At 51.4% G+C, this 12262-nt stretch overlaps 1 protein-coding gene across 6 annotated transcripts in view; it reads left to right on the top strand.

Annotated features, from left to right (window-relative positions):
• Positions 1 to 12262, top strand: part of MEGF11 (multiple EGF like domains 11) — a 343797-nt gene that overhangs the window by 311929 nt on the left and 19606 nt on the right. For all 6 annotated transcript variants that reach the window (XR_013370476.1, XM_077881550.1, XM_077881548.1 and 3 more), the window contains 5 exons: positions 4278 to 4424; positions 4790 to 4924; positions 10063 to 10191; positions 11211 to 11339; positions 11821 to 11949. Coding sequence is in view for 5 of the 6 variants with exons in the window: in XM_077881550.1 (XP_077737676.1) it covers positions 4278 to 4424; positions 4790 to 4924; positions 10063 to 10191; positions 11211 to 11339; positions 11821 to 11949 (669 nt within the window). In the remaining variant the exon portion in view is untranslated. The remainder of the gene's footprint in view (positions 1 to 4277; positions 4425 to 4789; positions 4925 to 10062; positions 10192 to 11210; positions 11340 to 11820; positions 11950 to 12262) is intronic.

Below are 12262 nucleotides of genomic sequence, written 5' to 3'. Positions count from 1 at the left end.
ATTGAGCATCTGCCTTTGGCTCAGGTCATGATCCCAGGGTCCTGGGATCAAGTCTCACATCGGGCTCCCTGCAGGGAGCCTGCTTCTCCCTCTGCCTATCTCTGCCTTTCTCTATGTGTCTCTTATGAGTAAATAAATAAAATCTTTTTAAGAGAGAGAGAGAGAGAGAGAACCCAGAGCTAGAACCAGGCTTCCTGGGTTTGTGACATTGGGCAAGCCCTTTAACCTCTCAGGGCCTGAATTCTCCATCCATAAAATGCAGATAATTGTAATCCTCACAACCACAGGGTCATTTTGAAGTTTAAATGAGTTAATACCTGTAAATGCTAACAGTGCATGGTGCTGTGCTCAAGAAATGTAGCCCATGAATACAGGAAGTGCTTAATAATGCTATGCTATGTGAATGCACCCAGTGGTGGATAGAGAAAGAGAGATACAGGCATTACTGGCAGTGTAGGTCTTGAAATAATCATTCACACCAGGTTGCTCAGCAGCCTCTGTTTTCCACAACCAGAAAGCGTCTGAGCAGCAGAAAGCCAGGGACATGGCTTCCTCTATAGCATCTCTGACTTGGCTCCCCTGACCTGCCCCATGGAACAGAGTGAGGCCCCACTCTAGTAGTCACTGGTGCCCCAGATCCCTAGCTGGAGCCAAGTGGAAATCCACTTTAATTTTTCATTGCTTTAATTTCAAGTGAGTCGATAAGATTTTAATGATATCTGGTGCTTAAAAATTCTGTCTTTGATGGACAACTTTTCAGCAAGGCCTCTGCTGTTCTAATATAAAGCTAATTTTCCCAAATATGGTCCTGAAGTCTTTTCAAAGGAGTGATTGATGTCCTGAGGTTTGTCATGGAAAAGGGGACCAAGGAGGGAAAAGGAGGCGACAAGATACAGGCCTCGGACTCCCACTTGGTGAGCTCTCCCCACCTATCCCTGCCCCAAGAAGTCCACCCCTGACTTCCTAGCTCTTGGTGTATTGCTCATGCCTTAGCTCAACACCGGTTTTGCTCTGCCCTAAATTCTCCCCTCGCCCACATAAGCCTCAGACTTCAACAAGTGCCATCATGTCTAATTCACCTTGCCCTGTACATAGTACATAGGAAAACAGGGTGTAGATAAGGCCTCTCTTTAGGTTGAGGGTTCCCTTCAACCCTGCAGAGGGTCATAGGGAACAGCAGTGTGACCCATGTGCCTGGGTCAGGCCACAGAGAGAGCGTGAGACAGAGATGGGATCAGAGGTCCCTGTCAGGCAGCAGTCTAGTAAATGTTTATTGAAGTAAATTTAAAGAAGCTGGGCTATACTCATATATGGTTTTTCCCCTTAAAATGAAGGGACCTCCAAGGTGATCTACTCTAACCTCCTCAGACTACAGTTGAGGAAAGGAAGTTGTCCAAGGTCTCAGGGCATTAGTGTCATAGGATGGGGACGTGAGATCATATTGCAAGAAGGAGCCATCTATTCGTTCGATTAGCATTTATTGACCCAAGCAACCACCGAGTCCTTAGTTGGCAACTACTGTGTACCCAGCACTGTGTCAGGCCCAGCAGTAAATAGCAAAACTCAATAACAGCACTAGTCCCTGGACACCAACTAGTGTCCCTAGTGCTAGGCACTAGGGACGCAAAAATAATTAGGATGGCATCCTGTCCACTAGGAGCATCAAATCCATCCTGTCCAAAGGAGGGTCATGTCAATAAGCCATGCTCCCTGTCTTCAAATTGCTGGCAGGGGAGACAAGACTTATGCATGAAACATTCAAATAATAGGCAGGGACAAAGCTGTATGCCACTATCAACTAGCTGCTCGAATCCCTGAGCAGCCATCCAGAAAGGCTTCCTGGAGAAGGAGGATCCTAACCAGACCTTGAAGGATGTGGGTTGCTGAGTTGTTGGCCTTGTGACATGAACTTGAGGTCACAATACATAGATTCTTAGCCTAGCTTTACCCATCAATGTAGATGTGTAGGGGGTCCTGAAAAATAAAGCAGGGAGATTCTATAAGACAGGGAAGGACCTCTGAGGGGGATTACTATCCCTATTCACCTACTGGGAAAACAGGGCGTAGATAAGGCCTCTCTTCAGAAGTTGTAGTTGGGTGACCCTCCCACCAGGCCAAGGGGCAGCTTCTTTGACCACTCCAGTAGAACTGGAGCACTCTACGCAGGCAGAAACCCTGGACCCCTCTCCCCACTCAAGTCCCAGTGTCTTAAGTTCTGGGAAGTCCTTAGGACATGTAAAAACCTCCAACAGGGGTCCCTACTCCCACAGAACCTGGCCTAGAATATAATAATTGCCAGATCCTAAGAACCATGAGCCCCTGCTGTCACCTGCAATCTGCATAATCATCTTGCAGCCATGGTTCTCAGTCCCTAAGAAAGAGGACCCCTTTTTGGCATGAAAATATTTTGAGGTTCCCATACAGGACAGCAGCTGTACTTTTAATATCTGTCAATTGGGAGAACACACAATAGCAACAAGCTGCCATGAATTCAAGGGGGCTTTTGCATGCGTTGTGTTTTATTAATCACAGCGGTATCTGCAGAGGGTTGTAGGGGACAGCAGTGTGACCCATATGCTTAGGTCAGCCCACAAAGAGAGCATGAGACACAGATGGGATCAGAGGTCCCTGTCAGGCAGCAGAGTCTGCCCTAGTCCAGTGTGCCTCCGGGGGACAGCAGAGTCCCTCGGCCTGCAGTCTGATCCTGGCTTTCCAACAGAAGTATTCCTTGGAGCAGGTCACAGCTTCTGTGTCTCTAGAGAAGGGGAAAGTTGAAGCTTTGAACGGCTTCGTGGTTCTGGCTTCCCCAGGCTCTCCTCCGCTCAATTCAGGGGATTTGTGCAGGGTTAGCCCCTGGAGCATCTGAAACTGCCCCGGGAGATACCTCCACTGGGGGGCGAGGCCTGCAGGCCAGATTCCCTCCCTCCACAAAGAGGCCTCATTTCCCCCCCCCCCCCCCCCCCCCCCCCCCCCCCCCGAGAGTGGCATCTGAAGCCCCGGCCCAGCTGCTGAATTGAGATGTCACAGGGAGGGAGCCCGGGGAGGGGATGTGGGCGCCAGACTAGACAAGCACTAGAGGATGACCAGAGCCTGTTGCAGCCCCTCCCTCGCCGCTCTCTCTGGCTGCTCAGCCCCCCTTCCCTTTCCCACGGGCTCAGGTGGGCTCGTACAGCTCCAACCTGCCTCCAAATTGGTCCCACTGCTCTCCCGCTGCTGCTGGGGCTGGCTCTCTTCACTGGGCCCAAGCGTCTTCTTCCATCTTTCTCTTTCCTGTCCCGATAACAAGGCAGACATGATTTTTAAACTAATTCTGCTCTTCTCGAGCCTCTGATGTTCACCTTCCAAAGCCAAGCCAGTTTCCTGTGTCCACTCACCTAATGCATGTCAGATTGGAAGTATTTCTGCCCAAGAGGAAACCCCACCCCAGAGCCTCAGGCCTTTTGAAATTCCTTCTTAGCCTTTGGGCTGTAATCACCTCAGTACATTTCTCCTCTATCTCAGCTCAAAAAGCCTATTTAATCCTTCTTCCTCTTTCTTAATAGAGTACATGGCAGTGCAGAGAAAACATCAGAGGGCATCACATATGGTGACAGTAAAATGTCATTTTGCAAAGTGTCGGTTTCTATCTTATCCATGTGTGCACATATGACCTAAAATCCACGTGGCACCGAGGGGCTGTGGTCAAAAGAATCTGAGAAGACGCCACCCATTATCTGAGCCTGCACCCTGGGGCTGGGTGGCTGGAACCTATAGGACCAGTGGCTCCAGGGCTAACATGAGTGGGTGTGTAGGTCACTCCCAGCTGCCTCAGCCCTGCCCCATAACAGCGTTCACTTGCCCCATAGTTGGTTTCTCTCAAGCTTAACTTTGGATACCAGCTAAGATGTCAAAAGTGAAGGTGGCCCTTCATGACCTGGTCCCTTCTCTTGGTCCTACAATCTCAACTCTTGCCATACCTCATTTTGTACTTTGTGGTTCAGTTACACTATGCTATGTTTTCTTTTAAGGCATGATTCTCCTTCTTGCCTCCCATTTTTTGCACACAGAGTTTCCTTTATCTGGTAAATTCCTTCTTGGCCCTTAAGACTCACTTCAGGCATCACCTCTTCCTGGAAGCCCTCCCTGACCAGCCAAGCCCGGACTAGAGTTTTCCTCTACATTCCCAGATGCACCGGGCTCACCTCCACTCCTTTATTCTGCACAGTGCCCCTTCCCATCATCCTTCCTTCTGCCTTCACTCCTCTTACCACTAACCCAAGTCTGCCTCTGGCCCACAGGCATCCGCTGTGACAGCATGTGTCCGCCTGGTCGCTGGGGTCCCAACTGCTCTGTCTCCTGCAGCTGCGAGAACGGTGGCTCCTGCTCCCCAGAGGATGGGAGCTGCGAGTGTGCCCCTGGCTTCCGAGGACCCTTATGCCAGAGAAGTAAGGCTGAGCCCCCACCCCACAGATGGCTCACCCTCCCCACCCCTTCCCTGTTGGAAGTAGACCTGGCCTGAGAGGGGCTGGGCTCACAGAGTCAGCCCCCATCCAGTTCCTCCCTCCTAGTCCCCTCTCTTCCTGTGCTGGCTTTTCTGTCCCAAAGTTCAGGGCCCAGCCAGGGTCCTCAGTGGAAACAGGACTAGACCACACTCCTCTCTGCAGAGGACAGGCCCTCAGAGGTGCAGGGTAGAGACAGTTCTCCCTATACCCTTAAGGAGCCTCCCTTCATCCCTGTGTGGGACAGGACAAGTAGCTAAGCTGACTGGGGCCCCTGAGGCTGCTGACCACTGTCTCCACTTCATCCCCAGTCTGCCCCCCTGGGTTCTATGGCCATGGCTGCGCCCAGCCCTGTCCACTCTGCGTGCACAGCAGCGGGCCCTGCCATCACATCAGCGGCATCTGTGAGTGCCTCCCTGGATTCTCCGGAGCCCTCTGCAACCAAGGTAGTGTCTCCAAGGGCAGTGTGGGCCACGGAGGTAAGACATCCTGGGAGGGAAGTAGCTGGAAGGAGGGGCTTGGGGATTTTCATCATACTCTGTGGAGGCAGCTCCCTGCCCATCAGGGCTTCAGGGCTTGGACCTACCTTTCTGCGAATTAGTTACCAGCAGGCATGAGACAAAGGTATGCAGTTAAAGGAATAGGCTCAGAGAGGTTAAATGACTTCTCCATGGTCTCACAGCTAGAAAGTGGCAGAGCTGAGAAATTCTTACTCCAAAGCTGATGAAAAGTGAAATTCGTGTAACTGACTTCTGCATAAGAAGTGTCCCCAAATGGCTTATGCTGAGTGCCAAGTGGTAAAGGCAGAGGATGATGTGGGAACTCAGAGGAGACAGTTCTGGCATGGGCTGGAAATGGCAACCTCCCAGCTCTTTCCCCCCCACCCCCCACACTCGGGCCAACCTCACTGATCCCTCTCGGCTCACTTTCCTGTCTCAGCCGCAGAATCCTTTGAAACTCCACCTCCAGCCAACCTCCACCACTCAACAGGACTCAATAAGGGAGATAAAGCTTACTTGCATCGGTGTGCTGCTAAACTGGCTCTCTGTGGAGGAAAAGCCTTGCTTTGTAACATTTGCCAGCAAGTTCCATGATCTAAGTATCTCCATCACGGCTGACTCCGTGGCACCAGGGGTTTACCATGGGTCACAGAATTCCTGAATATTTAACAACCAGTGTGAAGGTAGAAGCTGGCCCCAGCACACACCGCTGCTTATTGTCATCCCTGGCTCAGTTTGGCCAAAGTGGCGTTGATTTGCGGGATGGTTCTGTGCTATGCGGGCCTTCAGCTAGGCCTCAGCCTAAGAGGCAGAGAAGGAAGAAAGGCGGAGAGTAAGCAGCACGGGTGTGGACATCCAACTGTCCAGCAGTGGGGAGCGGCTGTGGGATGCAGGGGCTGGGTGGGGATGGCAGAGGGGACTGAGAACGTAGCCTGGGGCCTTTGGGACAGTTTTGAACACAGGGTTACAGAATTTGCACTCTGTCCTGTAAGGAGCAAAGAGATCTCAGACTAAGGTAAACTTAGAGCTTAAAGCAACTTGAAGGTCATCTGTGCAAGAATCTCATCTGATCTGTGTTTAAATGCTTCCACTGAGAGCTCACTACCTCCCGGGGGAGCAGATCCTTTTGATGAATAATCACCACTGAGCTGGGCTGGCTTTGTAAGTGTATGGGCTGTTAATATGGATGAGTGGAAAGTTCACTCTGTGATGCTTTGAGGTCATGAGAAGTTTGGGCTCCAGGGAAGTATATGTGACAGTTTCATTTGCTTGCAGCCCTCCTAGGACAGTTTAATCATAACCTGACACGTCGAGGTTTACTTATTAAACATCGGAGAGCCAGCCGTCAATACAGATAGGCTGGGTCTAAATTAGGATCTAAGCAGCCCGAGGAGTAACTCTCAGATCCTGCGATGTCTGATTTATCGCCCGCTGGCCTAATGAGTATTTTCCACATATAGATCTAATAGAGTTTGCTATTAATGGCAACTGCCCTGGTTAAGTCTCAAGCCTTATAAAAAATGGAACTGACACTTTCTAATGACTGGCTTTCCAGCGAGTTACAAATTACAGACACTGCTTATGCAGAATCATTAAACATAGATTAAATATAACCAGATGTTTTCTTTTCACCAGCCCCCTTCTCCACCGCCCCTCTTTTTGCCTCACTCTTGATTCAGCTAAGAAGTCGACCAATTAATGTATTAGACTGATCGCATTAGCAGCTCTGTAGGTGAATTTGTCAGTCTTGTGTGGGTGAGAAAGACTTCAAAGATGAGACTATCTTGTTAGAACAGCTCAGAGCTGGTTTGGGGACTATGGGGAGGTGGAGCAGTCCACTCCACACTGCCCATGCAGGGCCAGGACTGGGGAATGGGCTCCCCAAATCAAGCACTTCCCAAAGGCTGGGAGGAGGTGGAGTGGCAACCTGCTGTTCTGGAAGCTGAAGCTGGAACCTGAGCTGCAGGTGGCAAGGTGTATGTCATCTGCCCCAGAAGGAGCTGAGGTTATTGCCAGGGTTAAAACAGGGCCCCACATCAGCCATCCCACTCCCCACAGCTGTTAACCACGGCCTGAGACCAGTGGGAGGGGTGAGGCTCCATTTCAAAGACAAAGCAACAGGGGCACCTGGGTGGCTCAGGGCATGATCCCAGGATCCTGGAATCGAGTCCTGCATCGGGCTTCCCACGGGAAGCCTGCTTCTCCCTCTGCCTGTGTTTCTGCCTCTGTGTGTCTCTCATGAATAAATAAAATCTTAAAAAAAAAAAAAAAGATGAGGAAACAGGATTGAGAAGGGGTCATAGGGTCTGCTCAAAGGTGCTTGGCTAGTAAGTGGCAGATCTTCCCAGCTGTGTGACCTTGGGCAAGTTAGATAACCTCAGTTTCCTTATCTGTGAAGTAGAGTTAATAATAGAGTAATAATTAGAATATCTAACATTGACAGTATTACAGAAGATTGACTAATATTTGTGAAGCACCTTGAACAGTGTCTGGAGCATGTAAGTGCCATAGAAGTATCTGTTGAATACGTGAATAATATTAAGACCCGAACCCAAAGCTTTAAATTGGAGCTTTAGATCCTGCCTTAATTATTTGTCCCAATCACTGATCATGTCCAGGAAGGGCACAGGGCGGACATAGAGCCCAGGCTCCAGCTGCCCACAATCTGGTTGGGGAAGGGCTGGCAATGGGAAGCAGTGTGGCATAAAAAGAGGGTATGAGCCCAAGGGCTAAGAGAACTAGGTCCTGGGTAAGTTGTTTCTCTTCAAGAATCAGCACTTTCCCGTGATCCTCCATGTATGTAGCTCAGCTGACTGAGGGCCTCGGGAATTCAAGGAATTCCTTTCCCATGACAGGAATGCAAGGAAGCCTTCTTTGAGGAGGTAGGACTGGCTAGAAGTGGGCTTTGAGGAGAGAAGGTTGAACTGAGAAGAGCTCGAAGAGACAGGAGTCACTGATCCCAGTAGAACCTACTGGAAGGCCACTGCACCTAGGGCCTGTTTTGGATTATTTTGGATTATTTCCTGAGTGTCAGGCACTGTGCTGGGCACTCAGACATGGCAAAGGACATGAGAGCCAAATTCCCTGCCCTCACAAAGCCTGTAGTCTAGAGGGGGAAATTCAGGGCTCAGTCTTCACCAAGAGAACTCGGGAGTTGAAGGGCAGCCAGTTTACTACCACAGGTTCAGCCACCTTGCCTGGTTTTTCCAGGCATCATGGAAGACAAAGACATGGGTAGAACTCAGGCCTGGCCTGAAATCAGCTCACAGGTCCCAGTAACAGAAGACTAGGGAAGAACAGAGAGTCTGGAAGTTCAAATAGGGACATAACTCCCCAGAACAGAGATGATGGGCAAATCAGGATTAAGTTCAGTTATGAGTGACATAAAAATCCCAAATAACTGGCTTAAAATGACGAACATTAGCTCCCTCAGAAAGAAGAAAGAAAGAAGAAAGAAAGAAAGAAAGAAAAGAAAGAAAGAAAGAGGAAAGAGAAAGAAGAAAGAAATTGAACAAGAAAAAAAAAAAAAAAGAAATTGAACAAGAAAGAAATGATCCAGAAGCAGACCATTGGAGAATGGTAGGGGAGCTTACAAAGAGATCAGGGACCAGCCTCCTCCTGTCTTGTAACTCAGCCGTCCTTGGCAGATGACCTCCAATTCTGAGGGAAGGTAGTTGCTTAAACTCCAGCCACCTTATCCATAGTTGTTAATCCATAATCCATATTATCCTTCAACAAGGATGAGGAATGGACAATAAAGACATGCATTTCCACTTACCAGATTATAGTCACATGGCCATACCCAGCTGTGCAGGAGCCTAGGAAATGAAGTCTTTATTGCGGATGGCCATAAGCCCAGCTAAAACTCCAGATTTTACTTCTAAGGAAGAACAGACTGGATTATTGAAGGACTAGCAGCCTACTGCCAAGGGATCATGGGGAAGCTAGCATTTAAAATGAGTGTTAGGGGCGCCTGGGGTGGCTCAGGTGGTTAAGCATCTGATTGTTGATCTCAGCTCAGGTCTTGATCTCAGAGTTGTGAGTTCAAGCCCTGCCTTACCACAGGGTAAGATTTCCACAGCTGGACAGGAGGGTCAGGGAAGTTCTGGAAGGGAACAGCTGGAGCGAATACATGGGGTGTTATAAGGAAGTGGTGTGTGGGCCAGTGGCTTATGTGTCTGGGAGAGAGGGGTAGTCACCAGGTGAAGGAGCTTAAGTGTTGATGTTTAGGATCCAGATTTTATTCTGGGGCAGTGGGGAGCCACAGAGGATGTTTAAGCAGGGCACAGAAGTGTCCTGAAGAGAGCGATGCTTTAGAGAGCTCAAGTTGTAGGAAGCAGGTAAAGGATGACCTGCAGGGGAAATGAGAGGTAGGTGCTCTATTAGCACTCAGCCCTAGTTCTCTAGGAACTTGCAGCCTGGTTGAGGAAACCAGCCCTTCCTTTAGGGACCAAGGAGTGACTCCTTCAGGACAGGTGAGAACCACAACCCTACAAGTGACTCAAAGTGGGAATACCACAGGAGCTCAGCGTGAGTCCAGGAAGGCTGTCCTGAAGCTGAGCCAAGCCTTGAGGAACAGTTGGGATTTGGAAAGACAGAAGAAACAGGGGGGCAGAGAGTCCTCCAGCAGTCTGCACGCCGACCTCACCCTGCACTCAACCTTCTCCTTCCAGCTACAAATGTCATCCACCCTCATGCCTATGGGATCAGTGATGCTGGCAAGAATGTGGTAATGGAAAGCAAAAGGCTGTAGAGCAGTGTGGGGAGCACTGGACTGAGGGTGGAAGCGGGATTCCCAGGCTCACGGCTTCCATCTGTGAGGCCCAATTCTAAAGACTTGACCCCTCTGGGCCTCAGTCTGTGCCTTCAAAGGGGATCATTGAGCCTCCAGAAAAATGCAGCTGTGGGCACAAGAGGGGAACTCATTTATGTACAATTGGAGAAGGGTGATGGGGCTGTGGAGGTGGGCAGTTCCCATCCAGATCTGTGAGCCCAGGGCCGGTATAGCTGTGGCCTGGGAACTTCTAGGGGTGCAGCAGCTGTGTGTGGTGGTCTGGGGAGTACAGGCTGTCCTGTGCCCACAGTGTGTGCTGGAGGACACTTTGGGCAGGACTGTGCCCAGCTCTGCTCCTGTGCCAACAACGGGACCTGCAGCCCCATCGATGGCTCCTGCCAGTGCTTCCCTGGATGGATTGGCAAGGACTGCTCACAGGGTAAGCAGCTGCCCAAGGAATGCCCCCCACCAGGAGTCAGGCCCCCAAACACACCCTCCTCCTTGCCCAGAACCTCTTCATCCCCTGGTGCCTCCACCTGCCAGGACTGAAATGGAATGTCCACCCGCGTCCCATTTAGAGTCCCACAGCTAACATGATGAGTTATTAGGATTGATCGTTGGCATCATTAACTGTTAGTATTAAACGTATTGACATTGTTTGGAATACTGCTGATACTACTGAGAACTAATACTCCACGAGCACCTGAGCAAGGAGTAGCCTTTAAGTTTGGTTGAAGAGGAGGAGGGGACAGGGACTAGCATTCTGGGGTTTGGAATGGGGAAGTGAGGTGACGCCAAGGCATTCACTTCACAGGGGTGAGAGCGTCCCCTGAGTGACCCATGTGATGTTCTGGGCACATAATAAACCCGGACAAGGCATTGTAGAAGCTCCTCTTGTCAGGTGCACCCAATCTGATATGGAGGTGACAGGGACCAATCTAAGGGTGGAGGCTTAATCTCCACCCTGGAGCACCTTGTCTGATGGGCGAGACAGGGACAGTACCACTAGGGAGGCCCCAGTTAGATGGCCTGGCCTGAGGGAATTTCCATTCTGGTGGAGGAGACTCAAGTGTCATCCTCAGGAAGCTTACCAACCGGAAGTGGGGAGTCCCTATCCTGGAAAAGTCCCCGTTGTCACAGGGAAGTTAACACACAGTGTTCACACTGTAAACTGCAATGTTTAGTTTACCACACACACCCACGTGCTCCAGATCACAGCCAGTCCCCCTGAGAAGGGAAGTTCAGGAGCCCTCAGAGCTGGGAGAGTGGGCAGAGAATCTGGGCTTCATGGGAATCCCGGGTAAGTGGGCCAAGAGGGGAGTGGAGAATTCTGGGAACAGCGGGTCAGGAAGGCAGGAAATTCCAGCTGGGTGTATGCTGGCATCTTGGCTGACTGGTCTCTCTCCCTGTCTGCTTCGCTCTGCCTCGCCCTCACCCTCTGCATCCCTCCGCCCCCAGCCTGCCCACCGGGGTTCTGGGGCCCCGCCTGCTTCCATACGTGCAGCTGCCACAACGGGGGGAGCTGCAGCGCTGAGGATGGGGCCTGCCACTGCACCCCTGGCTGGAGGGGACTCTTCTGCACGCAGCGTAAGTCCTGCCTCCCGGCAGCCCGGCTATTCGGAATCCCATGCTGCGGCCTGCTGGCTGCCTTGGGCATCGTCCAGGTCTGTGGAGAGAGGGAGGAGGCGGCCCGAGGGTCAGGAAGGGCCCCCACCCCACCCGAGGACTGGGAAACCTGGATGGATCCAGGGGGTCGGACGGCCCGTGTCCTGGAAGGTCAGGGCTGGAAGGCACTCTGGCAAGCACCTAGACCAGACCCCCTGGACAGAGGGGCCCAGAGGGAGGAACAGCCTGTGGCTGCACGGCAGGGAGACCCCCGCCTGGCCTCTAGCGCTAAGGCACCTTGGTGTAAAGGACCCCTCACAGCCACCCCTACCCCTTCAGCCTGAGCATCCAGAGTGCAGACAGCTGAGGAGAGGCGCAGGGTCTCACTGGCCCTCACCCTGTGCTCAGAGAAAGAGGCAGCAGATGGACAGGTTTGGTCCCAACTGTACTCCTGTTTCTCCAGGCTGCCCTGCAGCGTTTTACGGGAAGGACTGTGGGCGCGTGTGCCAGTGTCAGAATGGTGCCAGCTGTGACCACGTCAGCGGCAAGTGCACCTGCCGTACGGGCTTCACCGGGCGACACTGTGAGCAGAGTAAGCTGTCCCAGGCCCAGCCCCGGGGTGTTGGTGCCGGGCATCAGCCTTCTGCCAGGGAAGCCTCTCCCAAGTCCACTCATTCAGGGCTCTCTGCACCTCCTGTTCCCTGGAGTTTGGGAGCAGCTTCCAAGAAAAAAGGCTGAAGGAGGTCATGTCTACATCAGTGTTTATAGAGTTTCTTCCTCCAGTTGTGGGGAGGGGAAGGATGGAGGATGCTGAGAGAACAGAGTCCTGAGAGGGTACTGAAGGAATAAAAAGAGACAGGTTATTTTTTAAAGATTTTATTTGAATAGAAAGAATGAGAGAGAGA

The sequence above is a fragment of the Canis aureus genome, chromosome 32 (assembly GCF_053574225.1).
Source record: "Canis aureus isolate CA01 chromosome 32, VMU_Caureus_v.1.0, whole genome shotgun sequence".
In the NCBI taxonomy this organism is placed as follows: domain Eukaryota; kingdom Metazoa; phylum Chordata; class Mammalia; order Carnivora; family Canidae; genus Canis; species Canis aureus.
The sequence above is the reverse complement of the archived record's forward strand: the minus strand, read 5'-3'. Positions and strand labels throughout refer to the sequence as shown.